Source organism: Pan paniscus, chromosome 3 (assembly GCF_029289425.2).
Source record: "Pan paniscus chromosome 3, NHGRI_mPanPan1-v2.0_pri, whole genome shotgun sequence".
NCBI classification, from domain to species: Eukaryota; Metazoa; Chordata; class Mammalia; order Primates; family Hominidae; genus Pan; species Pan paniscus.
In genome coordinates, this window is record NC_073252.2 from 166,874,951 (window position 1) to 166,900,277 (window position 25,327).

General features: G+C 41.5%; 1 protein-coding gene across 2 annotated transcripts in view; it reads right to left on the reverse strand.

Annotated features, from left to right (window-relative positions):
- Window positions 1–882: 882 nt before the first annotated feature.
- SH3RF1 (SH3 domain containing ring finger 1) overlaps window positions 883–25,327 on the reverse strand; it is a 176,980-nt gene continuing 152,535 nt past the window's right edge. For both annotated transcript variants that reach the window (XM_003821807.5, XM_034959399.3), the window contains 4 exons: window positions 24,272–24,531; window positions 23,018–23,379; window positions 13,564–13,922; window positions 883–3,308 (listed from right to left, as the gene is read on the reverse strand). In XM_003821807.5, coding sequence (XP_003821855.1) covers window positions 3,140–3,308; window positions 13,564–13,922; window positions 23,018–23,379; window positions 24,272–24,531 — 1,150 coding nt within the window. In that variant the 3' untranslated portion in view covers window positions 883–3,139. The remainder of the gene's footprint in view (window positions 3,309–13,563; window positions 13,923–23,017; window positions 23,380–24,271; window positions 24,532–25,327) is intronic.

The window sequence follows — 25,327 nt, forward strand, 5'->3', positions numbered from 1 at the left end:
ATTCTAATGTTGTTTATAGCTCTGGATTGAAATAGTCAGAGAATTGAATGTTCTTCTGGAGGTATAGGAACAGAAAGTTAAATGCATAGCAGTTGGAAACATCACCATAATTTGTTCCTTCTAAAACCAATCAGACCCTGAAAAGCATTATATCATATACTCCAAGAGAGTGAGATGAATATTTGAAACCAGAGATAAACTTAATGCCACACATTAAAATAGCACTTTTCAAAAACAGTGAGATTATCTCCTTTGCTCCTCATCCTCACCCAGTGGGGTAGATGGGACACCAAAAGGAGGAAACTAAGTAATAATCAACTTGCCCAGGTGGCTACAGAGATAGTTTTTGGAAAAGCTACAATACAACCTAGAATTCCTGATTTTCAATTCTGATAAGTCATTTGACAGTAGCCAAAAGTTAATAAGAAAATAGTTTTTAACATGACTTACATGGCCCTTTCATTTCATGGGAAATTAAAACCATGGTGAATCTAAAGATTTTGTCCCCAAGCCATGCTGAGACTTACGGGTTATCATACTATTGGTTGATAGGTCTGCTTTTCCTTCTATGGCTAAGACAACTAGCACTCACCAGATTATTTTAGTAACTGGAAGAGGAAGAGGGGAACACAAGTGCCATACATGACCTTGTGTGACTCCACAAACTCTTTTTAAGCTTCTTGGAGAAATAAACAAGGTTTGTTAGTTCCAGAGGTAAAATGTGTCATAATCACCAAATTGATTCCTGTAGACATCTTCCGCTTGAGATGTATGCAAAGAATTTTTGTGAGGTACAAATTATGTCAAATGTGTCCCGGGTTTTTTGTTTTGTTTTGTTTTTTTAAAAAGCAAAATTTTAAGGACTGACACAAGGGACATACAAAGGTTGAACATCAAATTTTAATCTTGAAACCTTTTATCCAGTCCTCAAATTATTAACATGAAAAGGAGTGATAAATTGCAATTTTATCATTACCATATCACTGTGTAACAAGCCCTTGTTACAAAATCTCCCTCTACTGTCTCCAAAAAACCAATAGAAAACCCATACATTATATTACCTAATGATCTATTAACAGATGAAATTTTAACCAACTTTATACCAGGAAACTATGAACAGAGGTACTTCAATCACATAGCTTAAAATATGGAGAAAAGACAGGTAAAAAAATTATCTTAACCTGTAGTAGTCTTTTTTCTTTTTAAAATTTTTATAAAATACACTAATTTCCCAAAATAAAGAATATTATGACACATTGGTGTCAACTTACACAGATGAAAGCTGATGCCAGCTTTTTCCTAACTAAAGTTCATTTCACCAAACCTTTATATATTACATGAATATCCAAGTAAAGTATTTTTTTTTAAAAATTCAACACACAGGAACATAATATACATTGTTTTTTTTAAAAAAAAGGTTAATTTAGGAATGATTTCATCTTCAACCACATAACGTATCTTTTTAAGACCATGAAACCTCTTGTCATTGCAAGACTTTTCAGTTCATGTTTCTATTTCCCAGTTTTAATTCTTAAAGGAAAAAAAAGATGAAAGGGTTTATTATGTATTTCCCATGAGAAAACTGTGGTAAGGATCTTATTCATTACCAGGCTGTCTTCCCTCCTTTTGTTTTCCGGACTACCCAGATCCATGACTGCGTGGCACCGTAATGAAATCGGTGGGAGAGGCCAATGACATCAAAGAATGTATATAAAAAGACAGGCTCTTCTGGATCCCGCCACAATTGTAAGGTGTGGGCAAATTCACTCCCACCAAGCCTTCCAGAGCTCCACAGTCACAGGAGTAGTCTCCTGGTTAACTCATCCTTGATGTCTGTCTGCTGGGAGGACATAAAAGACCATTTTCACTAATGACTTGTGTAGTGGCTAATGCATGCCTTAGCCAGAGAGGGAGCGAGTGCACTGAAGAGACCTTGGTCAGTAGTGGCTTTGGGGTAGAGAAGAGAACGCTGTTTATTTTTACACCTCCTGAATTGGTCAATTCTGAGTACAAACTCATCTTAACAGGAAATCGCAATGAAATATACACACCATGCACAGTCTATATTACTGTGGGAATCCAGTAATACATGCAAGACGTGGGGAAAGAATCACAATGGATGAATATGAACTTTTCACAGTGTTTCTTATAGCCTTTGACTTAACACGAGTGCATCACTTACCACCACTATCTCACAAATGTTTTACTTGTGTCCTGGGCATGCAGGTCAGTTGGGGTAAAATGTGAAATGACGCTTCATAGCCATTCTCAGACAGTGACTACAACTTCAATTTCCCCTACTTTCCAACCAAACAATTGAGCTGCTTCTGCTATAAAACTAAATATATTTCTAAATACATTTTGTTCAAGGGTTGTGCTGTATTCTTTCTCATTGTTTCAGTCACTTCATTCTAGGAAAATTAAAAACCCACACAATTAAATTGAGGACTAGGTCTTCAGGGTGATTCCTACCAAACTAGAAAGAGAGGGAATCACTAACTTCTCTTCTCTCAAGTTTCTGTCTCTCTACCTCAGGCCCTAATTGATACGGATTCATTTGTATGTTTGGTTTCCCAAAGAAGAAAACCAAATTAGAGAACTGGGATTTCAATCTTAAAGAAGCAAAACATAACCCCAAAATATAATGGTAGCAGGGAGGAGGAGAGGGGAAAATGCATTCACTCTATGTCAAAACGAATCTCTTGCTCTCAACAGGAGATAATCCAGCTTCTCCTTACCTATCATTTCATAAATTAATAATTTCTTAAAATCATAATCCAAAGAACGTATCTATTATACGAAAAGTTCAAGTTTAAAAAAGCAAATAAATTAGTTAAGCCTTGTAAACAATTGTCCATTTTAGTCATATATCTTAAAAAAAAAAAAAAGGTTTCTCTGTGTAGTAAATCAGACAGTACAAGGCACACCTTATACATCCGAATCCAGACTAACAAAACCCACACAAACATCTTCTTCACTCTGCTCGCTGGGGTAACTGTGCTGGGGCATCGGAGTCACATACCAATCCTTTGCCCATCTCCTGACCATCTGGAAGTCCACAAATGTGCTCTTTCTGTTAAACTGCTTTGTGCTACTTTGTTGTGTGAAGTGATTTTAAGCTTCTTCAGTGTCAGTCTCCTCATATGTTTTCCACAAAGCTTCCTGGGAAAAGGCCAGTTTTCCCATTACGTTGTAATGTGCCTTTGAACCAGCCATCCTCTCGTTTTTTATGAACAAACACAATATCTCCTTCTTTAAGTTCAAGTTCTGCCTCACTCTGAGGAGGATAGGAAACCACCACCCTGTGCCTAGAAAAGAAAGAGATTTTGGTTAAGGCGATTCAAAGCAGTGATTTTAAAAAATGGTGTACTGTTAGTCTGCACGAACCTTCAACATAAATAGGAACTAACATTAATTCATTTATGATTGTAAAACAACTCAAAATACTGCTATTTTCTGTTTAGTAGAGACTTAGTACTAACAAAGACTGGATTTGGATATGTGTGTCAACCCACTACTGATGGCCCAGACTGGTTCATCTGAGTGACCTTAACAAGGACAGCCATCCTTGTTCCCTACCAGTGTTTGTATCTTGGCCATAAAGGAGAGTTTCATTTCATTTCCCGAGAGGGGTATCATTTCTATCCCTCCCTCTTCTCCAAGGAAACAGGAGTGAATTTATTTGATTGGTGAGACTGGGAGAAGTAGCTGAGCAGGGGGGGTTCAGTCCTCTCTGAACCGCCTGCCCACAGGCTAAGGAGGCTCTGCTCCACCTCTATGTTGTAAGCACACAGAGGTCAGGAAGGTGAGTCTGGAAGTCTGTCTCTGTGTCCCTGTGTCCCTTACACTGGTGTTTGACATGGGCGAGGCAGCAATTCTGAGGAAGGTAATCTGCCCTACATACCCAGATTATCCCTTGGGAAGGTAGTCCCAAGGTCCAGACATGGAGGGGAGGGCTGTGGCCACAAATTCAATCCAACATTACCAGTAATGAGGTTGACATTCTCATCTCTATTATTCTGACATTTGGGTCTGTTTCTCCTTGGCTCAGAATTTGGAGTTAGTGGGAAAGGTGTCATTATCGCTTAAAAATGGCAGAAGCTTAGTTGGTTTAATATTATCTATGCCCCTGCCTCCATGCTCCTTAGCTTTCCTGTGCAGAATTACAGCTTATAGGAAACGAGAGGGAGGTGACTTGTTTTACACTCTATATCCTTTTATCTTTCTCTATTTTTCCAGCATTATTTGCATTACTCCTCTTCTCAACAAAAGGGGGGAAAAGAATGGTGGTGTATGGTAGCCAACCTCCAAGATGGCCCTAGTGATCCTTGCTTCCTGGTATTCACACTCTTGTGTAGTCTCCTCCTATGATGCACAGGATGACCTGTGTGGCCAATAAAATGTTGCAGAAATGACAGTGGGTGATTTCTGAGGCTAGACCATAAAAGGCATTATGGCTTCCACTTTACTTTCTCTTGGATCAGTCACTCAGGAAAACTGGCTGCCATGTTGTGAGGACACTCAACATCTCTATGGAGAGGAAACACATGGTAAGGCACTGAGGCCTCTTTCCAAAAGCCTAAACTAACCAGAAAAAGTGATGTGAATAAGCCATCTTAGAAGGGGATCCTCCAGCCCCAGTTGAGCATCAGCTCAGGCTGATGTCTTGACTACAATCTCAAGAAATACTCTAAGCCAGAACCAACCAGATGAGCTGTTCCATAATTATGTGACCCACAGAAAGTGTGAAATAATACATGCTTATTATTGTTGTAAGCCACTGACTTTTGGGCGTAACTGGTTACATGGCAACAGATATCTAATAAATACATCTTTCACTGTTTGATGCTAAGTAATGAGTAGTCAGTCATAAAGTTGATTTTGGGTTTCTACTTTCATTTGGTTCTCAAAGTCAGAAAATGAGTTTATAGCCTCATGGGACCCACTCCTGACTGAAAGTGAAAAATGTTATGGCTTCAAAATGATAGGCAGAACAAATTCTATACAACTGTCCCCAAACTTCTGAAACCCATTACAGCCTGCCCCTTTCACCAATTCCCATTCCATATAAACCAAAATCCATTTAAGAAAGACCACAGCAAGAGTCCCAGACTATTACACTAAAAAAACACATCTCTGCAAAAGGTAAGTGGCTGCTTGAACAACCTGAGCTCCTTTGGCACAGGGACCAAATTACTATCCAAGATCTGAAGCAAAAGCACAGCACAGAAGTTGGCTTATCATATCTGAGAAAGGTTCAGCTAATTCAAACATGAATATTCATAGACCACAAGGCTGGGGTTTGATCAAGCATGGAATGAGGAAGGAAGCATGACACAGTGGGAGAAACACTGGCCTAAGGATTGACACAGTCTTTAAGGTCAGTTAGAGCAGCTTAACTTTGGGCCAGTTATCTCAGCTCTCAGTCTGTTTCCTCATCTGTAGAATAGGACTGTAATGAGTTAAACAAGTATGATGCTCTTCGTATGGTGTCTGACAAAGAGTTCAACCTGAAAATATTAGCTCCCATTATGATCATATGGCTTAGACAAGAGTAGGCAGAGGCCTGGCACTTCAAGGAGGTGAAGAATGGGCCAGTCAGTGGCTGGACATCTCTAACTAGGAAACGAACTCAGGCCACAACCTAAACATTTCCTGAAAATGAGATTTGACAAACTTTAGATCAACACAGTTAGGGTTTTGGAATCCCTTCTTTGATATCTTTATTTTATTTTGAGACAGTCTTACTTTGTTGCCCAGGCTGGTGTGCAGTGATGCAATCACAGCTCACTGTAGCCTTGACCTCCCAGGCTTAACTGATCTTCCTACCTCAGCCTTCCGGCTGGGACTACAGGTGTGTGCCACCAAACCTGGTTAATCTTTTTACTTTTTGTAGGGATGGCATCTCACTATATTGCCCAGGCTGGTCTTGAACTCCTCGGCTCAAGCAATCTTCCAGCCTCAGCTCCAGAAAGTGCTGGGATTATAGACATAAGCCGCTATGCCCAGCTCTCTGACACCTTTAAAAGCAAGACAAATAATTTCATCATGAATTTATCTGAAAGAAGGATCCAGATGACATTTCTCAAGTCTAATGTCAACATGCTAAAAATCCATGAAAAAGCAATGATGTAGTTGCCATGTGGGGCAAGTTAAACATTTAAGGCAAAGCTTTATAATTCTGGGAAAAAATGTACAAGTGACTCAAAACATATTCAGAGTAGACTTCTCATGAGATATATTCCCTACTTGTTCTCTGTGAGCTGCCTTAAAGGTGAAATGGAATAAAAATGGTTATTGAAAAACTTGAAGTAAATTAGATTAATATATGCATTTTATAAAATGCACTAAACCAATTTTGTCAAAAAAAAATTTTGAACTAGAACTGCTGCTGGGCTAAGAACATACTCTTCCTGCCAAGTTCCCAGTGGGAGCAAATTTTCATTGCTACGTTTTATAAACCTCTGGGGGGGCGGGTGGAATGAGAAACTATGTGCATAATGGAAACTGTGACACAGTCTTGATCGTATGAAGACTACCAGGTGCAGGAGTAATAGACTCTACTTAGAAATCTTCCAGCTCAGGTCCTGATCTTGAGCCTTGTGAGGTGGTTTGCAGTTTTCTAATACAGATTTGTAAGGCCAAATACTGGGCATAACTGGCCAACTATTTCAGGCATTGAAAGGCTTTGCCAAGTAGAACATTTACAGACCAACAAACAGATGTTAAGGCACAGCTGCAGAGGCCCTTTACATCTGCTGCTCCACCCTCTGCCTCACTCGGATTATGCTTTTCTTTATATGAACAGGGGTTTGGGGAAGTTCTGAACCTCAGGGGTCAATGGATACTCTCCCATGACCTACATGGGACCTGCTGATCTACCTTCAAAATCTGCATCCCATCCACTCCTCTTCATTGTCACTGTCACTATCCTGGTTGATGACTTCATTACCTTCCACCTCGTCAAATATCTTTTTTTTTTAAGACTGAGTTTCGCTCTTGTCACCCAGGCTAGAGTGCAATGGCACGATCTCGGCTCACCACAACCTCCGCCTCCTGGGTTCAAGCAATTTTCCTGCCTCAGCCTCCTGAGTAGCTGGGATTACAGGTGTGTGCCACCATGCCCGACTAATTTTTGTATTTTTAATACAGACAGGGTTTCAATATATTGGCCAGGCTGGTCTCTAACTCCTGACCTGGTGATCCACCCACCTTGGCCTCCCAAAATGCTGGGATTACAGGTGTAAGACATGGGGTGGGTCCGGCATCCACCTGGTCAAATATCTACCTTTCTTGCTTCAAGTCTCTTCCTGTCCCCAACCCAGTCTATGCAGAGCTCACATACTAATATTCTTAAGTGGCAACTCTTCTTAAGTGGCAACTCTATTTGCAGCTACCCACTGCCAAAAAATCATTAACAGCTTTACAATGCCTGTGAGCAAGGTTAATCCTCAGCCTGGTATGCGAAGCCCTTGGTGATCAGGCCCTAATCTCTTTTTACACAGCTGTAGCTACTACTATCACCACAAAAGTCCCAAACACTCCCCTAAGCCTGAACATGTCCCCTATTCAGGGCCTTTACTTCCCCCACGCCACACCTTGGCTCATGCAGTTCCTTCCAGTGGGAGTCTCCTTTTGACACTATCTCTCCCACCCATACCCTATCACTCTCTCAAAGCCTGGCTCCAGTTCTCCCCTGTGAAATCTCCAGCCCCATGGCTGGAGGCAATTTCATGCTTGACTAAATCGCAGAGGCCTCCATGTATATGTCTTACAGCACTTAGCACAGTCTACATTGTATTATTACCATCTGTGTCCGTCTCGTTTATTCTACCAAGCCATAAGCTGCTTGAAGGGTGAGATGATGCTAAATTCACTTTATATGCCTCATAGTACTTAGTATAGTACCTTTAATTCTTAATAAGCATGTCAAGTGGCAAAAAGAAAAAGCCTAGTTGTATAGAAAAACTGTTTTTTAAAATGTACAAAGCTCCTTAAAAAGGAATGAAATTCTGACACGTGCTACAACAGGGATGAACCTTGCAAACGTTATGCTAAGTGAAATAAGCTGCAGGCACACAGAAGGAAGACTATTGCTTGATTCCACTTATGAGATGCCCAGAAGTCACTTACGGGGAGAGAAAGTAGAAGGGTGGTTGCAGGGCCTGGAGGAGGGGGAATGAAGAGTTAGTGCTTAATGAGTACAGATTCAGTTTAGGATGAGAAAAAGTTCTAGAAACGGATAGCAGTGAATGGTTGTATGACAACATGAATGTACTCAATGCCATTGAATTGTACACTTGAAAAAATAGTAAATTTTCATGTATACTTTACCACAATTTAAAAAATAAGATATATGAATGAATAAAATTTTTTGTTTAAAAAAAAGGTAAAAAAAAAAGGAAAGGAAAAATGTATAAAGCTGACTGGCACCTCGGTTGGAAAGCACCCCTTGTTCCCTTTGAACAAAGCACTGTGGAGGCATTATGGGGTGACCAGAGTGGCTCACAGACCGGTCCCTGAATGGCCTCTGCCTCTTGGCGGCTGTGTGACCTTAACTCAACTTTTGGTGATAACTGCCAAGGTAGAATTCAAGAAACAGAGTCTTGCAATATAAAGAAGCTCCACAGACTTCCAATGCTATGGTATTTTAACTTCCATCTGAATGGGCATTTACAATCTTTTATTAGTATACATTTCCTGTTTCCTTTATTTTTCTAGCCTCTCTGGTGTTCTCTGTAGTTCATACATTTTCATTTCTAATCGCCCCTGGTATAGCCCAAATTGGCTCCCATGTTGCTCTGGGAGGCACTCAGTTCATCACTCTGACCTGGGTGAGTAACCACTTACTGCTTTCTGCCAGTTGCCACAGCAATCTAATATTCAATTAAGTATTTCACTGGCATAACCATACTAGTTCCCTTTGTAGCTTGCTCCAAGTCCAAGTAAATTACGTCCATTTCTTCACCCAGTGGGTTCATTGTCACTGATTCAAAGAAATTAATCATGCTGGTTAAGCCCAGCTGCCTTTCTGTAAATCTATCTCTATCCAATTTGTATGTTTCCAAGTGTTCTAGCTTAATCCCTGATCAAAGATCATACATAGGGTTTTTTTTTTCCCCCCAATTTAGGAGATGAGCTTATAGGTATGTGGTTCTCAGTTTAATTCCTACATTTAAAAATACACACAGATAAAGATGACTTGCTGTGTCTCCCTGAACTCTTTATATATATATATTTTTCTTTGGAAGAAAAACCTGTCATATACTTTCTTTTATTTGCCATCCCTTCTGAAATATTTTCTTTCCACTTTCTCTTTGCAATTTCCTAATTATTTTTTCTCAATCCCTCTAAAATAGAGCCTAAAATATTTGTTCTATTGTTTCTGCTGTCATCAATTATACATTTTCTGCCTCCAGGATATAGCACTATTTCTTGCTTGTTTTCTTCAGTCTCTCTAACAAACACAGAAGAATCCTTTTGTTCCTAAGAGAATTCTCTCTGCTGACACCAAGACCTGTCAACACACTTCAAGGTTCGTCCTTCCTTACTATGAGATTGCTTAAGCCTTTACACCACGTGGTTGCTTCTTTCCATTGACAGCACCGGCTGCCCCAGTCACATTCTTTTTTTTTTTTTTTTGAGATGGAGTCCCGCTCTGTCACCCAGGCTGGATGGAGTGCAGTGGTGCAACTGTGGCTCACCGCAACCTCCACCTCCCGGGTTCAAGCATTTCTCTGCCTCAGCCTCCCGAGTAGCTGGGATTACAGGCGCCCGCCACCGCGTTTGGCTTTTTTTTTTTTTTTTTTTTTGTATTTTTAGTAGAGATGGGGTTTCACCATCTTGGTCAGGCTGGTCTTGAACTCCTGACCTCGTGATCCACCCACCTTGGCCTCCCAAAGTGCTGGGATTACAGGCATGAGCCACCATGCCTGGCACATTCTTTTACTTTAGATGTATGAGATAGGGTCATGGTTTGAGAGGAAATTTTATGCTTGTTCTCATTATAATCTGTAGATGAATCCTACCTCATAGTGTCCCAATAATATAAATTGAAAAATACTTCTGTGAAATTCTACCAGTCAGTAGAATTTTTACCAAAAGAACCCTGGGCTCCTTCTGCATTTTGCCAGGGCAAGAGTTGTTGATGCTTGTATTGTAAATCAAGGATTATTCCTAGATTCTGAAATGTTTTCTCAATCATACTGATATAAAAGTTAATCTTTCCTTCATTTTCAGCATTGAACACTTTTTATTGTGTTGAAATGTTTAAAATATGAACACAAGTAATCCCTAAATTCTATACTTGGTGGCTTTTAATTAATCAAAAAATTTCATTCCCAGTGAATAATATAACATTTTCCTATATGTTACCGCACATTTTTCCTGTTATTTTTACTGTGAGACAGATCTAAGAATCCAAGGTAAATAAATACTATTACCATCACTGTATGAAAGCAAAGGCTGTGGAAAGTTGGTCAGATTGGCTATTATATTTAATATTCCATTGAACATATGGATTATAAAAATATAAACTTGGGTAGAAATCTTCTCCAAAGACCCCTTTCCCACTTGTAAAAATTTAAATGGTTATACAAAAAAACCTATCAAAGAATTCCAGCATGCCCGGGCCCATCTGTCCTGTCATTACATTCTCCATGTTCCCTATCTGATGTGCATCCCCCGCTCCCTGAAACGCCATCACCTGTCTGCGCTAGTAATTCCTTCTTTTCAGATGAACTGAACAGCAGGAGCCTGCTGTTAGAAAGGAGCCCCTCTAAGAGGAAGGGACCGGAATGCAGAAGCCGCAGAGACTGAGGACATCTGGCAACTGAAAAGGAATGCACTGGGGGAGGGAGGCTGCAGTGCCCATGCCAGTGCCTAGGGAGAGTCTGGGCAAAGTGAACCATCACTCAAAAGAGTCACACAAATACCACAAATGAGGGGGAACACAGGAGAGATGCCCTCAGGGCTTGAAGGAAAAACTGCAGATCAATGCCTGGAGGGAGGGAGGGAGGCTTTGTGACCAAGAGAAAGCAAACAAGTAACTGGACCAACTCCAGGGACAGAAGGTGCTATCCCTGGAAAGCAGACCAATACAGCAGGAAAAAGGTTGACTCTTAGAATAAGAGATTCAGTGAATTCTGGACAAAATTTCAAAGCTTTACTAAGAGCACAACAGATGAGAGGAAAGATAAAATGATTTCATTTGTAGGGAGAGAACACTTTTTAAGGGCAATGGCTCATTTTAAAACTGGTTTTATGGGGGTTAGAGCTATAGAAAATTATTGTACAGCACTATAAAAATAAATATCATAAATTGTGGCTGGGCTCCATGGCTCATGCCTGTAATCCCAGCACTTTGAGAGGCTGAGGCAGGTGAATTGCCTGAGCTCAGGAGTTCGAGACCAGCCTGGCCAACATGGCAAAACCCCGTCTCTACTGAAAATACAAAAAAATTAGCCGGGCGTGGTGTGCGCCTGCAATCCCAGCTACTCAGAAAGCAGAGGCAGGAGAATCACTTGAACCCGGGAAGTGGAGGTTGCAGTGAGCCGAGATTGCACCACTGCACTCCAGCCTGGGCAACAGAGTGAGACTCCCATCTCAAAAAATAATAATAATAATAATAAATTGTGAGCTTTGTACTTAATGTAAGTAGGTTTGAAATTTATTCTTTTCCATTTTTCCTAGTTTATTTTTAAGTTAAAAAGTGTGCCAAAAATATGAATGCAGGCCTCAGGTTTTGGTGGATACAAATATACCTATGGCTTCATCTGAAATACAGAGGTAAGGTGAATTTAAGGCATTTAAAAACATAACACTTTATAGTAAGATTTCAAGTCGGCAACATAGAAAATGCTACCAAAAAAGCAATACCTCCACAAAGCAGAAATTTGCTTTATTTATGAAATGCAGGCACAGAGGAAATGAAGCTTACAGAAACAATAAAACAGATGACACTTAAGACAAATACTATATATTTATATGAGATATAAAGAGTCCACTATTTTGAGTATACTTCATGATGCTTTCCTATGTAATGAACAGTGCTTCATTGTTGAGTTTAAATAATCCTAGTAGCTATTTGTCTCATTAAATAATATATTTTCTTTCCTAACACATTCCTAGAACCCCAGTGGGGTATCAAACAGAACTGCTCCCTTTTGTAATAATTATTCAAGGCTGGAATCACTAAAACAGGGCTTATTACTCTGAGTGTAACTGAATCAAGTCACTTGGTCAGGAGGAGAGTCAGAACTGAGACTGAGAACTTAGCCATACCCTTCTGGCTCAGGAAGAAGAAGAGAGTTCTTCGCTAGACATCGTGGCTCACGCCTGTAATCCCAGCACTTTGGGAGGCTGGGGCAGGAGAATGGCTTGAGTCCAGGAGTTCAAGACTAGCCTGGGCAACATGGGAGACCCCGTCTTTACAAAAAAATTATCTGGGAATGGTGGCACAGGCTTGTGGTCCCAGCCACTCAGGAAGCTGAGGTGGGAGGATCACTTGAGCCCAGGATGTTGAGGCTTCAGTGAGCTGTGATTGCACCACTGCACTGAAGCCTGCGCAACAGAGCAAGACCCTGTCTCAAAAAAAGAAGAGAGTTCTCTTAGCTGACAGAATTCTCTAATTCAAGCTTGTCCAACCCGTGGGCATGCAGTGCAACACAAAATTCATAAACTTTCTTAAAATATTGTGAATTTTTTTTGCGATTTTTTTTTTTTAGCTCATCAGCTATAATTAATGTTAGTGTGTATATATATGTAATGTAAAATATTTTTTAACAGTATATATGTGTGTGTGTGTGTGTGTGTGTGTATATATATATTTATTATTATTATTATTATTTTGAGATGGAGTCCTGCTCTGTCACCCAGGCTGGAGTGCAGCGGCATGATCTCCACTCACTGCAACCTCTACCTCCTGGGTTCAAGCGATTCTCCTGCCTCAGCCTCCCAAGTAGCTGGGATTACAGGGACTCGCCACCACGTCTATTTCTTTGTATTTTAGTAGAGACAGGGTTTTACCATGTTGCTGGGATTACAGGCATGAGCCACCGTGCCTGGCCATATGAGTATATTTTCAGTGTGGCCCAAGACAATTCTTCCTTCAGTGTGGCCCAGGGAAGCCAAAAGATTGGACATACCTGCTCTAGTTGCTTCACAACTAGCAGGAAACGATGTAAATTTTTAATAAAAAAGGCAAAAAATTTAAAAAAAAAGACAGCAATTAGTGGCAATGGAATAGAAATAAGAAAGAAGTAAATCCATGAACAATTTCCCAGTGATTGACAGTTTTTACCTGGACACAATTCAGGCATGGCAGAGTAGAGAAAATAAAGGAAAAGGAAGGCTGGGGACCAACCCATTAAGAAACACGGAAGGAAAAAGGAAAACAGAGTATGTCATGCCAAGTGGGAAAAGAAATTCAGTGCTTATTTTCATAAGCTCAGTTTCAAAACATTTAGGAAGATGTGGCAAAACATCTTAAATATCACAATAATGTTCCAGCCTAAAGCCTGTTGTTCATTTTTTAGTTTTTTCCTGGAACGAAGTTGAACTTACCTTTCACAAACGACAGGTCTAGACTCATTCAAGACAGGACCCAGGGAGGAACAGGCCTGGCGAGGAGGTGGAGCGATGGGAACTGCGGAGTCCAGGGAACTTGCCTTCCTATGAAAAGCATCCTGGGCCAGGGCTGCTCCTGCCACTGCAGTCGTGACCGGTCCGTCCCCGTCCACAGGGCAGGAGCCTGCCCTGCCATGGCCACCTCCTGGTGGCAGTTCGGGCCCCACCGCTCCCTGGAGAGGAAGCTCTGCACTGCCCAGCTCCACTTCTAGGGTGGGCGATGCTGGAGGAGACACGCGGGGCTTCCGTTTAGTGGAGGCGCCAGAAAGCAACTTCAACAAACCCTTTTTTTCTTTCTGGAAAAAAAAAATAATGAGCCTTAGTTGGAGAATGACAGTACTATTGCTGGTGTAATCTAAAGGGCCCTATAGTTCATTACTACTTTTTAATTTTTAATTTTAATTTTTGTGGGTCCATAAGTAGGTTTATGGGGCCTTATGGTTTCAATGTTTGGTTTGATCTTTTTACATTATTTCTGTTGATAACTGGTTATTCATAATCTGGCCACCAAGTTTTGTGTGGTGCTAACCTGACCTTTTGCTTCTCCTCCTTCTCCCTTTCTGCTATATATTTTTTTGTTTGGTTTTGGACATTCCGTTGAAGTAGGATAAACCGATAAAAAAGATGTAAGACAATAAAACTCACCCAACTCACATCCCAGGTTTGGTAAAAGCATTAGTAGATATTTTAGGATAAAATGGAAATTTCAGATTATGGATTTAATTTCCTGAACTTCTGCCTATCCTATCTCTAATTACTGTAAGAGAGCTGACTATATGCAGAATTAAATGTAAACCTGACAGCACTTTATTCCACAGGCATGGATGTGAGCCTTATCATTTACAGGCAGTGATCAGAGTTAAGAGCTAACCCACTTCTCACATGTCGCCACCTTGATTAAATGTAACAAGCCAATAAAACAGAAGTCAAACCACATCTCCCTTGCAAGTACCTCCTTGATTAGACATCCATTTTAAGGAAAGCTTCAGTATATTTATAAACAAGTTGATTTCTCTTTTTGCAAGCAAATATACAAATAAGCGTGTTTTTGTTTGTTTGTTTGTTTGTTTTTTCAACTATCTCAATTCCACAGAAGCCATCTCTTGAATTTTTGTCTCTTGATACTTTCTCTCTTTGGTCTGCTAGGAAAATCAGATGTCAAGAGAGTGCTCCTTCATTCTGAAACCTTAAGCGTGAATGTTCTTTCTGATGACCAAGCTTAACATGATCCTTTTAAATTGTTTTACCAAGATGTCAACTATATCATTAAGTTCTCTGAATGGAAGCACTGCTTGAAAATGAAACACTTCATAGAGAACTATTTCTTTAGAAAATTCTGTAGGCAAATTGGAATTATTAAGGCCCACTAACAGGGAAACAGAAATTATAAGGGACCTGCTGAGGAATTTTTCTTGGGAATAATAGCTTAGGCTCAGTAAAAACTCCTTGGGAAAATGAATCTAAATCCCTAACAACATTGTTCCATTAGAGACAGTATGGCAGAAAAAAGGAGACAAAAGCAACTTTTATCAGACTATGAGGAAGCATCCCAGGGACAGTGCACCATAGTCCCCAGTTACCTAACGCTGCTCAAGGACATGTGAACCCATGGGCTAGAAATGGGAAGAGAGGGTGGGAGTGGGTGCTAAGGTCATTTCTGTACTTGCTTGACCTGGGCTATAGATGAGCAGAGCCAGCTGATCCCCGCCACCCTGCAACTCTCCCGGGTAGAGGAAGATCCTTTTGCATTTCTCTTTATAGCCTGTCCTCAGCTGATCTTATGCGCTTTCGCTTCACTCATTCAATGCCACATTTTCCGTGGGGCTACTATGTGCATTCTAATGAATGTCCTCACAAACTTGGACTGCCTGCATAAGTGCAGTGGCAGTGCTGTATATACCTCTCTATCTCACCCAGTGCCTAGTGCAGGGCCCTACACCCACTAAAGCTTAGAGGCTGAGAAAATACTGGAAGAGGATGAAACCAGTGGAAGGAAGGAAAAATATAGCTAGTGCCAGGCCTAAGGAAATAAAGGATATGTTGGATTCCCCAGATCCAGAGGCAATAAAGCCTTTCAATGAGCCTTTCAATAAAGCCTATAGTCAATGAAGTGGTCTGACTAAACACCTGCCAGTGCTGCTCTGTACTTATTGTAGACAGCCTGAGGTCTGGAAGGCCAAGAGATGACATGCAAAAGAATAACGTCCAGTAGCTTCTACTTCTAAGGTAGCAGTCAGCTGCAACTTCCAGCTATTCTTGCCATGACGTAAGAAAGCACACGCTAGTCCACGGACCCCCAAAGGTCCAGTGAGAACCTCAAGTCCATTGATAAATTACAATCTCAGCAAGCCACGGCTAAAGCCGTTTCTTAAAAGCTCAGTTCTGAGCACTCAGTAAAATATCAGATAACTCAACGGCACTCAGGGAACAGCCTCTAAAGTGATTAAGAAGAAAGATGACTTAATTCATCTAAAGTGATTAAACACATTAAATACAGCTTGCTTTAATGACTTCTAAGGGATGTCTTATCATCATCAACTGATGCTGACTACCCACAGAACAGAAGGCAGAGGATTAGGAATCATGGCAGGGCACAAGGGGTAAGGGGTGGGAGGTGGTAATACAGAAAAGATGCTGTCCTAGTTCCAAGGAACCATGCTTTCAATGGCATATTCTGATTTTTTCTATGTTAGCAGAACAATGTTCCACTTGAGAGAGATCATTTTGCAAACTCAGACACTTAGCATCTATGAGCACCATTATTTTTTCAAAAACCAACAGCAGAAATGAAAACTAAATGAATTAATAAAGACTGCATTCAGGCTGGGCACAGTGGCTCACACCTGTAATTCTAGCACTTTGGGAGGCTGAGGCAGGAGGATCACTTGAGCCCAGGAGTTCAAGACCAGCCTGGGCAACATAGGGAAACCCTGTCTTTACAAAAATAAAAATAAAAAAATTAGCCAGGTGTGGTGGTGCATGCCTGTGGTCCCATCTACTCCGGAGCCTGAGGTGGGAGGGAGGGTTGCTTGAGCCTGGAGGTTGAAGTTGCAGTGAGCTATGACCATGCCACTGCACTCCAGCCTGGGTGATAGAGGGATACCCTGTAGCAAAACAAAACAAAACAATACAAAAAAAAAAAAAAAAAAAAAAACACCTGGGAGGAGGAAGAAAAATCATTTGAACAAAGAAAATGAACGTTAGAGGCCGGGCACAGTGGTTTACACCTGTAATTCCAGCACTTTGGGAGGCCAAGGCGGCAGGATTGCTTGAGCCCAGGAGTTTGAGAGCAGCCTGGGCAACATAGCAAGACCCCATCTCTACCAAAAAAAAATTACCTAGGTATGGTGGCTCATGCCTTTAGTCCCAGCTGGGAGGATCACTTAAGACCAGGAGTTCGGGCTGCAGTGAGGTATGATTGCACCACTGCACTCCAGCCTGGGTGACAGAGTGAGACCTCGTTTAAAAAAATAATAGTAAAATAAAAGAAGAAAGAAAGAAAATGATCAGTAGAGACTTCAAGAAAAATGTTCAGAAAATAAAATGAATATTTAAAAACCAGATAGGACCTCTGCTTAAGAAAATCAAGAATAATAAGCCAGGTGCCGTGGTGTGAACCTGTAGTCCCAGGTACTTGGGAGGCTGAGGTGGAAGGATTGCTTGAGTCCAGGAGTTCAAGGCTAGCTTGGGCAACATGATAAGACCCTATCTCTTAAAATAAGCAAATAAATAAATGAATAAAAGAACAATAGGAAAGGTCCTAAAACACTGAAGAAAATCTGTGGTTGGCTCCTTAAGGGAGAGTCATTGGGAATTTGGGGGCAGGGGATTTGAGACACTAAATGTTGACCTTATGTGGCCCACCTGTAGGAATGCTGGCTTTTAGGAATGGATCTAGGATATGGCAGAGTGCATGTTGACCAACACCCACTTCTGCTGACTCATATGGAATTAATGTCAATGTCAGGCGAGACTTACAAAGCACCTCTAGAGATTCTGAAGTTATGCGTAGAAAATGGAAGCACTTGGGTAGATACCAGCATCAGAGGTGGTTCCTCCTCTTTTTCTAAAGCAAGGGTTAGAACTTAGAGAACTTAAGCACAATTACACAATTGTACTAATCAAAAATATTTTTTTTCAGGCCAGGCGCAGTGGCTCATGCCTATAATCCCAGCACTTTGGGAGGCCGAGGCAGGGGGATCACTTGAGGCCAGGAGTTCAAGACCACCAACATGGTGAAACCCTGTCTCTACTAAAAACACAAAAGTTAGCTGGGTATGGTGGTATGTGCCTGTAGTCCCACTACTTGGGAGGCTGAGGTGGGAGGATTACTTGAACCCAGGAGGTAGAGGCTGCAGTGAGTCGAGATCACACCACTGCACTCCAGCCTGGGTGATCTAGTTCTGTGACCCAGGCTGCAGTGCAGTGGCATTAACATAGCTCACTGTAGCCTTGACCTCCTGGGCTCAAGCCATCCTCCCACCTCAGCCTCCCAAGTAGCTAGGACTACAGGCACATACCACCATGCCCAGCTAATTAAAAATAATTTTTTTTTTTTTTTGGTAGAGATAGGGTTTTGCTAAGTTGCTGAGGGTGATCTTGTACTCCTGGCCTCAAGTGATCTGCCCACCCTGGTCTCCCAAACTTTTGGGATTATAGGTGTGAGCCACTGTGCCCAGCCTTAATCTTTTTAAAACAACAAAACACAATAAAACATATATACATATACATAAGTATCCCCAAAGATTTGGAGACACATTTTCCTGGAGATTAGTTGATCAAATAATGAAGACTTTCAACTGAATATGAAGTTAGCAGTATGTCCAGATAAAGTTGTTATACTGATGACGGTGGAAAATATTAGGGATCTCATAGAAGGAAGAATAACAATGGTAGAAAAGGTCTAGGATTTCAAACAGGAAAGAATTGAGACGAAACATAGAGTTTCAGATGCCTGTTTATCAAACCACGGAGTGCAGACACCAAAGTTAGCTAGAGATTTTAACACAAGGACAAAAATGCAGTGTCTAGAGATCCCTGAGACTTTGCGCAACAGGACTTCCAAATAAAATACTGTTCAAAGGAGTAGCCGGTTAGAAGAGAAGCTGCGACAGTCCCATCTGTACATTACAAAATTATATTTCTCTGTGGAACAGCAGCAGTAACCCACTGCAGAGCAGCTGGGTACAGAGAAAAGGAGGGGGCAATAGACACGCTATCATGTGGGAGATGTACCATGGACTGCTGGTAGGTTTAAGTAAATGGATGATGATGCTCACAAAATGACGAGGAAAGATAGAAATAATGAGGGCGTTATCAAATACCTAGATATCTGCTGTAAGTCTCAACTGAAACTAGGATCTCTAATACACTTTTTCCTTGCTGATAGTTTAATCTCACAGAAAGTTGAGCAAACTGCAACTTTGGATCTAATTCTGATCAACTAGAGGGAGGGCAGAAACCAGACTGGTGGAGATGCTCTGCTGATGAAGCAGAAATATTGAGAACTTGGAATAAAGCATGGAAAAAGAGGCTGATGATAGTCAGGTTTGAACTTCATAGTTTAAAAGAACTGATTTTTAAATGTTCAAAGAAAATATATGCATGACCTGAAACCCAAAAGGGAAGATGCTTCAAGAGGAATAGGAAGGCTCTCAAAAATGAAATTCTAACCATACAATTGCAAATCATCCCTGCAGATGAAAACATAGAGGCATCTAAAGGTACTGATGTGATCTCCCAGGGAGCAGCCTAATGGCTCAAATTTTTAAAGGGCACGTACAAAAAGATCAAGAGAAGAGCCCATAACAAAGAACATAACGTGGCCCATAGCAATTCAAGAAGGCTTAAAGATCAGAATGAGCTTAAACTTGCAAAAATGCTAAAGACAAAAAAAAATTTTGTAAGAGCTCTTTTAAAGTTATGTTTGAAACAAGAAGAACAAGAAAGACACAGACCCGCTGTGGAGGATGGTGGTTCTTGGATGGCAAGAAGAAAGGAAAGGATAATCTTCAGACTGGAGGGGAAGAACAAACTTTGACGAGAGGGAAATGAGTGAAGAGTTGGGATTTAGAGATCAAATGATTACTCTTAACAGGCTGAATTCACTCCAGGGTACAGAGAAAAATAGCAGAAGAAATGCAACCAATAACCTTTGATAATCTGGTGAATCTGGGATGAGGGTCAACTGAACAGGCAAGGAAAGGCATGTGCAAGTCCCAGTTTTCCTTTTTTTTTTTTTTTTTTTTTTTTCCCCTGAGACAGAGTCTCACTCTGTTGCCCAGGCTGGAGTGCAGTGGTGTGATCTCGGCTCACTGCAACTTCCGACTCCCTGGTTCAAGTGATTCTCCAGCTTCAGCCTCCTGAGTAGCTGGGATTACAGGCATGTGCCACCACACCCAGCTAATTTTTGTATTTTTAGTAGAGACAGGGTTTCACTATGTTGGCCAGGCTGGTCTCAACTCCTGACCTCAGGTGATACACCAGCTTTGGCCTCCCAAAGTGCTGGGATTACAGGTGTAAGCCACCGCGCCCGGCCCCAATTTTCAAACACATGACACCAAAGCACTTTGCAGACCATCTGGGAAATTCTAAAACAGTATTAAACAAAAGATTTATGAACATTTAGAAAGGGAAATAAAACTCTTCCAGGAGACACTCACTAACAATAAGTCACAGCAGAAATGATGGGGCAATGGGGAGAACTCTGTGGATGGGAGGATGATGTAAAAGGCAGGTGAATCTCAATGTGGCATCTGGTGAGTTCTCCCAGGACATCCTTGTAGATGTGATGGAGAAATTATACTAAAGACACTCTAGTCATGAAGATTCATGATTAAGTGACAACAATCATGGAATTACTAAATTTATATCAACCAGAAGTCTCTTTAGTGGACTTGGAACACTAAATGAGGTAGGAGATTTAATAAGGGAAAATTTGAAATCTGTGATATGAGGAATAGGAAAAGAAAACTTCAAGGGTATAGCATTAGAGAAAAGACACAAGGGGACACACCTGCAAATACCTCAGGGCACCATGTAGAAAGGAGATCTGCATTTTCTATGTGGGCCCTCAAAATGAAGAACAACGGTTGGAAGGTTGAGTTGAGTTACAGCTGTCTGAAGATGGCACAGGGCAGTCTTGGGCTAGGGCACTTCTTGGTCAATGGGGCACGCACCTAGGCAGAAGCCATGGCCGTTTGTCAGGGATGGGTGCTCCACAGGATGACCAGTAAGGACCTGTACTAGATGGTGCCGTAACAGGTTAACTCAAACTTTGTGGTAAAAATCGGGTCCTAAAATCAAGGTGTGGCAGGGCTGGTTCCTTCTGGAGGCCACTGGGGAAGAATCTGTTCCCTTGTCTTTTCCAGATTCTAGAGGCTTCCTGTATTCCTTGGCCTGTGGTCTCATTTCCCTATCATTCCTACCTCTGCTTCACCATCACATCTCCTTCTCTGGCCCTAAGCTTCCTGCCTCCCTTTTAAGAACATCCTTGTGTTTACATTGGGCCCACCTGGATAATTCAGGCTAACCACCTTGTCAAAAGGCTATTAATTTAATAAAACCTGCAAGGTCCTTTTGGCCATGTAATGAAACATCTTTAAAGGTTCCAGGGATCAGGAGGTGGACATCCTTGGGGAGACACTATTCTGTCTACCACAAGTACCTTTCAAGCCTTAGAGATTTAGTGAATTCTACATTGGAAGGGCCCAGCTGAAGATTCCCTGTTCTTATCAGTGGCAAGGGCTCTGAGACACATTGTCGTCAAGCCTTAAAATGTAAACCATAAAAATAATTATTTATAAATATATTAACAAAGTTGAACATGTTGGCTTGAGTGCAAGTTTAATGTAGTTAATTATAAACACTGAACAAATACCAATCTTTTTCAAAAACTCTCATGTTAACCGAACAATTAAATATTAACTTTTTAGTAGGCCATAAAGTTTATTTCCTTATAAACTGCTGTTTACAGGCTCCCTTAACCATTTAAATAGAACGACATACATTACCACTTAACCAGGTGGCTAAAAGTCTATGATCACCCTCAAACTTCCCAGAACTGGTATAGAACTTCAGGGGAAATGTGTAAAATATTGAGGAAAAAGTAATAATGACAATAAAATTATCCAGATCTGTTACCATCTCTTCTTTTTCTTTTTACATTTAACCACTCTCAATTTCTCTTGCCTCCAATCACCTGTCTCTAAACCCAACCATCGGTTATTCTTTCCAATATAACTTTCCATTTATATTTTCTTTAAAATTCAGCCCCAAATGAGACATTAAAAAAAAAAAAACCAAAAACTATGGATTTAGAAAATAATGTTTCCTTATATTTCAAGTCTTACCTCTCAAGGAACCATGCTGCTTAAGGTCAGATGTACTGGGCCATGGACCAGTACTAGCCTGTGTCCTGTTAGGAACCAGGCTGCACAGCAGGAGGTGAGCTGCAGGTGAGCGAGTGAGGCTTCATCTGTATTTACAGCCACTCCCCATCACTTGCATTACTGCCTGAGCTCCGCCTCCTGTCAGATCAGCAGGGGCATTAGATTCTCATAGGAGCATGAACCCTATTGTGAACTGCACATGCGAGGGATGTAGGTTGCACACTCCTTATGAGAATCTAATGCCTGAGGATCTGTCACTGTCTGCCATCATGCCCAGGTGGGACCATCTAGTTGCAAGAAAACAAACTCAGGGCTCCCACTAATTCTACATTATGGTGAGTTCTATAATGATTTCATTATATAGTACACTGTAATAATAATAGAAATAAAATGCACAGTTAATGTAATGAGCTTGAATCATTCTGAAACCATTTCCCCGCCACCACCCCTGGGTCCATGGAAAATCTGTCTTCAACGAAACTGGTCCATGGTGCCCAGAAGGTTGGGGACCACTGTTGTAGATAAAATAAATCCATAAGTAACACTTTTGATCAACAGTTTCATCCCCCTCACACATATATATTTTTAACAGAACTCTTATCAAGCAAGACTCACTGAGCAGGAAGACTTGAGGACAGCAAAATGATGAAAGAATGAGTAACTAAAGGGAAAAGGAAATTCCTCCACGAGACTGTAAGCTGCACAAGGAGGAGTGACTAAGTCTCATTCACTGTGGTCCCTCTAACATGCAGCACTGAGTCTGGCAAGTAGTGGGCGTTTAAACACAGAGAAACATGAGCTCTAGATAAGAGGATGGAGTGGTGCCTGCGTTTCTTCCCCACTCTACTCCTAGCACCTGGCATAGTGACTCACACATAGGGAGCACCTGAGGGTTTGTTGAACAATGAGTCCTCTCATTAGCTAAAAATGACAGACACAACATAAGAAGAAAAACAGAGAAGTAAGTAAAGCAGAGAAACAGTAAGTAAGTATGGTCTTACTTTGCTATCCTTGTCTGGTTTGGTTGCTGAACTGTTCCCACAAGCTGATGAAGCACTGTCAGGAGATGTGGGGAGTCCAGGGAGAACGGTCACTATCCGGCCACTGGGCTCAGCCTCCAGAGAAGCACTGGTGATGCTTGGGGAGGTCAGTGGAGCAGCTGCTGCACAGGCCAGAGGGGCACTGGCTCGACTGATACTGATGGCAGCAGTGTGCGTGGCTGAGCCTGGCATCAGAGGCGCAGGTTGTGGGGAGGCCAGCGAGTGATGGGACAGGCCCACAGATGCAGGGGTGAGGCCGGCGGCATTCTGTACCTGGATGGGTGTCACTGCTGCCGTGGGGCGTTCCTGGTTGTGCGCTGCAACTAGTAGATGGAAAGAGGGAACACAGCAAAATTCAACTATCTAATAGATGCTGCTCACCAAAACATGAGTCATTTCACTGCATCAGACCATGATGAAAGGCTGCTATTGTATTTATTACAATAAAGATGGGATGGACGGTGGCCTAAAAGCACTTAATCTTAGCTGGATCCCCAGACACTATCTATTGTCCTTCCAGGTCAGCCCTTGAGTCTACTGAGTGCCTGGAAGCTCAGTTTTGACCCAAGTCCCTTTACTTAGGAGACAGCCTCTCCACAGTGTTAGAGACACTGAGCCAGTTTTTGATGGTATTCTACAGTGTCAAGCGATGTCTCCCTCTAGTCCTTTTCCTATTATTCATTCCCTTTTCTTATGAATCATTTTCCTTTTTTCTGTTTTTCTGATAGAGTTCACAAGCCTTTAGTTTACCCCTCATCCCATTAGTTACCCAAGACTCTTGGGAAGGTTTTCAGTGCTACAGAACTAAGAAAGCTGTTTAAGATCCCATAGGGTCCAAAGTAGACTTGTGCTTACGTTAATCAGAAATGATCAGCACACCTGTTAGTAGAGTATCACGCAATGTCACATGGATGGTAGTAGTGAGATTTGAGATCATATGATCTCAACTATAGAAGTCAAAATTTCAAGTACTATTGACATTCTTAGGATCAGCCTAATTTCTTTCAGACTTTGGATCTATCCATCAGGCTTGAAGTAATACACAGGGCACGCTTAGCCCAAATAAACAGATACAAGGTGCCACTGAGTAGACTTTGCCTAATGTTGTTCATTATTTTAATTACATCTACATTTCTCAACATCTGTCATAAAAGATCTACTATTAGGCAGGTAAGCCCTTTATCCTGATATGTTCTGGCCTGGGTTCCTCCTTACCTGTCCTCACAGCATTGCGGGCCTGGTTGACTGTCATTTGCCCCGTCATGTGCAACAAGACCTTAGCCTGAGGACTTGTCTGGATGTGAGCTGCTGATACCACAGCTGTGGGGACAACACTGGGACTCCCAGCCACGCCATTTCCCTGGAGCTTCTGGGCAGGCCCTCCTGCCGTGGAAGGACTGACCATGGTCACCCCCCGACTTGTCTGGCCAGCTGTAGACATAGGGACTTTAGCTTGGGAAGCATTTGTCACCGCCCTGCCAAGACACAAACATAGATGGAAAGCCCAGTCCATCAGCAAAATGACAGAAAGAACAATTAAATGCAAGAAAAATGACTCAGAACTTTAAACATAGAACATTTTAAAAAATGAATGGAATTATTTTTATAAAGTTTAAGAATAGAAAATTCAAAGTAATGATGGCTCTGAGACCGAGAAAGGTCTTGAAATATATTCTGAGTCACCAGAAACCATACGTCATACTCTGCTCAAGAATACACAGTTATTGCATTCAGCTTTCCATAACAAGACCAAATATCTCCACTGACTTTCAAGGCCCTGGATTCTCCCCCTTCATCTATAGAACAAGCTAGGATCATTCCCTGACAATATCCCCATTTCCATATCTTTGCTCCTGTTTCCTGGCTTCCTACTTGCCTCCAGCTCCACATCACACATGTGCCCGTGTACATGCATGCACACACATACACACACTAGTGGAAAGTCCTCTCCGTCTTCTCTTGACATATTGTAATCTCATTTATGTTTCAAGATCCAGCATGAACACTGTCAGTTCAAGAAGCCTTGCCTCAGATTCAGGTTTAAGATCTTATGATTCTATTGTTTCATGTGGATTTCTTCTTTCATTCTGTTTCTAAACTCCACAATTGTTTATGCTTTGGCCTTTGATTACAAAATGTGGTATATTATTAGTAGTAGTAGTAGTATTTTTTTTGAGACAGAGTCTCACTGTTGCCCAGGCTGGAGTGGAGTGGTGCGATCTCGGCTCACCCCTCTGCCTCTCAGGTTCAAGTGATTCTCCTGTCTAAGCC